At 37.9% G+C, this 7134-nt stretch overlaps 1 protein-coding gene across 1 annotated transcript in view; it reads left to right on the forward strand.

Annotated features, from left to right (window-relative positions):
• Positions 1-6506: 6506 nt before the first annotated feature.
• The window catches only part of si:ch211-69b7.6 (neuroblast differentiation-associated protein AHNAK), a 4289-nt gene continuing 3661 nt past the window's right edge, over positions 6507-7134 (forward strand). Inside the window, exon 1 of the mRNA XM_046047337.1 lies at positions 6507-7118. Within this exon, the coding sequence (XP_045903293.1) occupies positions 6519-7118 (600 nt within the window). The 5' untranslated portion in view covers positions 6507-6518. The remainder of the gene's footprint in view (positions 7119-7134) is intronic.

Raw genomic sequence — 7134 nt, forward strand, 5'->3', positions numbered from 1 at the left:
CAACAAGTGACTGTAATCAGAGTGACTCACACAGTGAACGCCTGCCGCTCCCTTGGCACAGGTCAGCATTTTTCATATGTTAAAGCACTTGTTGTGTTGCCAGGGGGAGTGTTTTGATTTATGTTTTTTTGCTCTGGCTTGGTTCCTGAAAGTCAAGGTTTCGACTACAATGCGGGCTGTAATATGTGTGTGTGTGTCTGTGTGTATTTAGATTGCATATGTGTGCTTATGGGAATGGACGTGTTGATATATGGAAGAAAGCAATCAGAGGTTGAAGTTGCAGTATTGCTACTATTGTCTGCTGTGGTGTGTGTGTGCATATGAGCCGCATGCCAGTAGATGAGGAAGCCAAGCTGTGTATGTGTGTCAATGTGTGTTCGTTTATGTCTGTTGACAGTTGCAGGCGGGTCTTTTAAGATGAAACCTGTTTGTCTTGCTTAAAGACCTGAGTGGCGGTCCTCTCCTCAGTCACATCCTGACGAGCAAATAGCATGGACTGATAACTGTGTGCTGAAACCCGTCGCACAATTTCAACAACACACGGAGGTCAGACACCTGCCAAAACACCTGCCTGATGGATCCTGAGGTCAGTTTCATTTATGAATTTACTTTATCTTGTGATGCGCCTAGTAATTTAGGTGGCAGATTTTGAGTGACAGGCGTTTCAGGGGCCATCAGCTCCTGTACTGTTTATCTTGACTCCTTTGAGTCTTTTTTGTTATGACTCTTAGTGTGTCATGCTTGACTAGCAGGCAGTATGTGTCTATGAAAGGATTTATTTCTCTTTCTTGTAAACAGTCTGTTTTTAGCTTTCTGCTTTTCCACTTGCTTTTTTTTACAATCCTCTCATAATTTAAATTTTCTAAAAACACATTTTTATATTTAAAAAGTCATGTCCGTTCATTTTGATGCACTTGGCATTGTTTACACTGGTCTACACCTTGATGTTTGTTCCCCCAAGTTCTCTGCTGCTGCCAAATAACAAATGTGCTGATGGCTCACAATGTTGTTTTGGTAATGAAATAAAAAAAAGACATGAGAAGTATTTTGTGATTGATTCCTAGCTCTGTTTTGCATGCAGCTCCTACTGACTGAACATTTTCACTTTTATAACTGCAGGCAGGTGCACTTTGGCTTACCCGTAAAATGTTTAATATGTTACTTTTTAAGTAGTAAATCAGCTCCTTCCTTTGCTCAGATGTCATTTGAAGGTGTGTAATATGAGCTTGATGTTATGATGATTGTTGTTATTTGGTTTCACACAATAAATACGAAGGCTCTTGTCTTGAAGAGGCAGTAGATTGTATACAGTTTATTCATTAAACACATGATCAAAAACTACAAACTGATAAAGTATTTGAAACATTAAAATACTCTTATTTTAGAATAAAGGACAATTTCATAAATCATCTTAAGGGGTTTGATTAATTAAATATTGTCATGTCTTCTCATATAATTATATATTTGACAAAATTCTTGTGGAGATTTTGTTGCTCACAGTTGTTGTGTCTGAATAAATGCTGAGTAAGATTTTTACCAAAATCTGTCCCCTCTTGAAATCTTAAATACCTGACAACATATATTTCTGCTCTATATTTGACTATAATTTGACTTTAAAGGATGAACAAAATATAAACATTCTACCTTGTAATTTTTTGATTCTTTAGCAAATAATACACTGATAATGAGATGATCCTGCGATAATTATCATAGTATTAATTTAGTCGTTATTGTCTGGTCACATTGAATCCTTGTTGCTCTAATGGCGCAGTGATGCTGTGAGAATGGTGAAGAAAATCTGCATTTGTCGGTATTTAAAAAATGATATAGATTGAATTTTACATGTGATCACTAAGTACCATAAAATCTTACTTTAAATACTTTTATTCTGATTTGTAGAGTTGTAAAAACTGTAGATGTGGAGGTGCATTAGTGTTTTGTCAGAATTTCTACACTAGAAAGAGGTGGGTGTGGTACTTTTGACTTTGTGTGCTTAGAAAAAGGAAACACCCAGCACAAAAACACTCTCCGCACTCTCGATAAACCTGTTCCTGGTTTTCATCAGGTATTGCCCAAGAGAATCAAGGCCATAGCTCAAATACCTGAGAGATGCACCTATGGAGTTACGTGCGTGTCACTTGTCCACCTGCAAGCAGTAAAACTGTTTGCGCTGACTGTTTTTTTAACAGTTGAGTAAAATAAACTTATCTCAGGTCATGTGACACATGCGAGAATTTCATAGTACATTGTATTTATTTTGGTCTAAATAAACTCTTGATATACTGAGAAAGGATGTAAAACATCAATATAAACAATATTAAAACATACTTTAGTGACCATTAATGTAAATTGTAATTTTCTATTTTTTTTTGAAAGCTTTTAAAAATGTATAAAGATATAAATTAAATTTTTCCATAAACTTTTTTCTGTTTCTGCTGTCAAAACATTGCTTTCTAAAGGCATACCATTCCCTTTGTGTTTGTTGATTCTTGTAACTGTAATAAAATAAAACAATACCATTGTTTCCCATACATAGAATTTATGTAGTTGGTCGAATAGGTTGACACAACCAAAGGTTGTTTTATTATTTATATATTTCTTGTTCCCTCCTTTCAAATATCTGCTTGGAATTGCAGTTAAAACTGTAAACAATCATGTGCAACTGTATAGATTGATAAAAAATGTGATTCCTTCTTGGAAGTTTGTGCAAGAGAGCTGCCCTGTTTTCTCTCTCAATCCCTTCTGCCAGGGATTGATCAACACAAATAAGCACAAATAAAACCTTTGGGAAACATTGCAGGTGTTCATATTTTAGAGATATAGTGTTAATATGTTTATATATCCATCTTAAAAATATTCTGCATGGATCATCAACTGCCCTATTACCAGCATTGTTTCAACACAAACTTCTTACATAGGCTTCCTTTACCTCAGTGGTTTAAAATAATTTGAACGGTGAAACTATTGTATAATCAGAGCTGTTTGCTGTTTTTTACTGGTTTATCAGTTTCATTGAAGGCCACCTAATGCTGTTTTGTTTTATAAGCTTTAATGTTTATGTTACAAATTGGTGCTATATAAATAAAATTTAATTTAATTGAACATAGAGAATCTCATAAGCTGCAGTGTATGTCACACATCTGTAAATAAATGCTGTATGTAATGTTCCCATAACAGCTTAATCTGTTTACTGAACATTTTATTTTCTTCTATAGGTTTAGTCGAAATGGATTTTTCAATGCCACTGTGACAGAAACACAAGGATCATGGTAAGAAACATCAGCATAATGTTTTGGTTCTGTGTTAAAATGTTATAAATGTAGCATTTTTTTTATAATCTTTATATTTCTGTTGCTTTTAAAAACTCATTCTGTTGAGGAGTGCTTTTATTTTAATCATTTTATGAAATGTCTTTGCTTGCAGCCATCACACCGCAGGGGAAAGAGTCTCTCTGAGGCTTTCACCCTGGACCAATTAGATGAGGGGGGGCTGGTCATTTCCGGCATCAACAACAGTGCCTCAGCCAATCAGGGACTCAGGGAAGGTATGACCCTTGACCCTTCTATAATACTTTTGACTATTTTGAAAGCAAGACATAGTGTCTTAGCTTTGAGGGTTTGCACAGCTCCCCACATGAATACACTTACAAATTCAAGGAATTCATTGTATATTTGATTTGAATCTGAGGTTGTATTAACCCTATATATTTTTTAAATGTGCAGTTTTTGTTGAGTTCACTACTATTTGTTTTAGCATTGAGCCATATGGCAAATGTTTAATTTAATTTAATTTACATTTATTCAGCTGCAATTTGTGTTTTTTGATTGGCAGTATTATGCTGCATTAAATTGAAAGCTTTCTCCAATATATCTGCTCCTCCATTTTAAATGAAGTGCACCGTATTTCAGAAACACCTTTAACTATTCAGTCCAATACAATACTAACACAATCAACAACCAAGTCAAAGCAATTAATGGCATAAATGTGCTATTTTTTTCCATTGCTCTTGTACTGGATTGCATATTTTACTGGTCAGACAGAGTGAACGTGTGTTCAACAGATTGTGGTCAAACTACAGCATGTCAGTTCTTTTCAAAATCTCTCTGATGAGACTCAAATGTTAAAAGTATGATGCTGTGATTCTTTTACAAAAAACCCAATGCCCAGTGCCCTGGCATTGTTAGGGCCAGGTTTAGGAACAAACTATTGTTTTATGCACAACTTGATTTTTCTCTTTCAGGGGATGAAGTTGTGGGGGCAACAATCAATTTTGATGATCTATCGAAAGAGGAGGTGTTGCAAGTGCTGAAGCTGATGGAGCCGTTTGATGACAAATTCCGAGTCCTCACCAGGAACAACCTGAGCAAGAGCCTCGGAAATCTGGACCAGTGTTCCAGGGGTCCTGACATGGTAGGTAGAATACATGTTTTGTGTTGCAATCTGCATTTCATTGATTGTTATGGAAATAATGCTAAAATTGATCACCACCTCAGCTGCCAGAGAATAATTACAATAAATTTTGATATTATAGATTCTTATCAAAGAGTTGTGGTTTATATTTCTAGATGCTAAATGATTCCTACAACAAACTCTACAATACCAAAATCAAGAAGTTTATGAAAGGTAACTTGCCGGGTGCTGTGGATGGCTGTGTGAATGCGGAAGTAACCACCAAGCCAACTGTATCAGGCTCATCCAAGGTCAGCCTGAAACAGAACATGGGGTTGCCTCGCCTTGGGGTGGACTTTGGACTTCAGAAAACCAAGACTTCAAGTACAGACATTGATGATGATTTCCAATCTGATGATGCTGGGGAATTAACATATGGCAGGAATCTAAACCTTCCACCGTTGAGTGGGAGTGTTCAGGAACGAAGACTGAAGGTCAATGCTAGAAGTCCACAGCTTAAGGCTCCAGACTTTCATCTATCTGGAACATTACCAGAGGGTCCAAATGCCAACACTACAGCTGGTATACAACTGCCAAACACTAATAGTCCATCAGTTGACATGGGGATAAACCTTAATGGGGGAAATATCACTGGTCCATCCTTTGACACTGGTGTTCCCAAAATGAGCATTGAAGGAACAAACAAAGAATTCAAAATGCCAAAATTCAAACTGCCAGACCTGGGCCTCTCTGAACCTTCTTATATTGGTCCAGAATGTGAGGTCAAGACACCAGATGTAGGAGCTCCAGATGTTTCCTCTGGTAAACTCAGTCTCAAGTATTCCAAGAGGCTGAAAACCCCAGATCTAAATGTTGACAGCCTTTCTGGTTATGTAGAATCACCCAAGCTCAGGATGCCTGGGAGATCCCATGACTTAGACCTAGAAATTCCTGGTGTTGATGTATCACAGCATGATCTAAGTGGGCAGGACATTGACATGCCTTCAGGGGAATTCAAACTGCCACTTAAGACATCAAAGTTTGATCTTAAATCTCCGGATTTAGATTTGGATGCTGGTGACCTAAAAGGACCGAATTTAGCCCTTAAAGGTCCATCTGGAAAATTTAAGGCTCCTAAGTTTAGAATGCCTGAATTTGATTTACCAGACATTCATGTTCCAGGTTTTAATGGTGATTTAGTGGGGCCAGATGAGCGGTTGGCAGCACCAGATCTCAAAGTTGGAACTGCAGACCCAAACGGTGACTTAAATGTACCCTCAACTGACTTGGATATTGCAAGCCCATCTGAAAAACTCAAAATGCCAGGCTTTGGGCTATCTGTGCCTAAAGTTAAAGGCCATGAATATGATTTAAAAACTCCAGGCATGGATGTATCCGCTCCCAAGTTTGAAGGGGGCATCAATTTACCTCGTGTTGATTGGAAAGACCCCAAACTTGACCTTAATACGCCTGATGTGGATATTAATATGCCTTCTGGTAGATTAAATATTGATGCAGATGCTCCCTCTGGCAAGCTTAAACGGCCAAAGTTTAAGCTCTTTGGCACATTACCAAAGAAAAAAGATGTGGATGTCAGTGCAGGGGTGAAAACACCTGAACTAACTCTGAAATCCCCAAAGATAAAAGGCATAGATGCTTCTGGCATGAGTGTACCGAACATGGATCTCAAAGCTCCAAATTTAGACCTCCACTCTCCAGATGTAAACATTAGTTCACCAAAGGCAAAATTAAAGATGCCCAAATTAAAGATGCCTAAATTTAGTCGTCAAAGTCTAGAAGGACCTGAAATTGATGGTAATTTGGATGGTCCAGACATGGATATTAATGCACCCAATGTCAATCTCGAAGGTCCTAAAACCGATTTAGAAATGCCAGATGTTGATGTTGCTGGGCCATCTGGAAAATTCAAAATGCCAAACTTGAACCTGCCTGATTTGAGGCTTTCTGGTCCAAAGGTAGATGGCCCTAACCTGGACCTCAACTCACCTGCCTTCAATATATCTGGCCCTAAACTCAGTGGTGGAATAAATTCACCAGACATAAATACGCCCAATGTTGATCTTAAAAGGCCACAACTGGACCTCAAAATGCAAAAGCCCAACTTAGACATGCCAAAAGGTAAACTGAAAATGCCAGAGCTTCATACTCCAGACTGGGATGTTGATGGTCCTTCAGGAAATTTGAAATCTCCTAAATTCAATCTTTCAGGTACTTTACCAAAAGGACCAAACATGGACATTAACACAGATCTGAAATCACCAGACTTTAGTCTGAAAGCTCCTAAGATAAAGGGTGGAATTGATGCCCCTGACTTGGACTTGCCTAATATGGACCTTAAAGCTCCCAAGTTCAATGTGAATACTCCAGATGTCAACATTGGATCACCCAAAGCAAAATTTAAAATGCCCAAATTTAAAATGCCCAAATTTAACGTCCCAAGCCTAAAAGGACCTGAGATTGATGGAAATTTAGATGGTCCAGATGTTAAGGTAAATGTACCCAATGTTAATCTTAAAGGTCCTAAAGCTGATGTAGGAATGCCAGATCTTGATATTTCTGGTCCGTCTGGAAAATTCAAAAAGCCAAATTTTAACCTGCCTGATTTTGGTCTTTCGGGTCCAAAGTTAGATGGCCCTAACTTGGACCTGAAATCACCTGACCTAGATATCTCTGGTCCCAATCTCAGTGGTGGAATAAATGCACCAGACATAAAGATGCCCAAGG

The sequence above is a fragment of the Micropterus dolomieu genome, linkage group LG01 (genome assembly GCF_021292245.1).
Source record: "Micropterus dolomieu isolate WLL.071019.BEF.003 ecotype Adirondacks linkage group LG01, ASM2129224v1, whole genome shotgun sequence".
NCBI lineage: Eukaryota > Metazoa > Chordata > Actinopteri > Centrarchiformes > Centrarchidae > Micropterus > Micropterus dolomieu.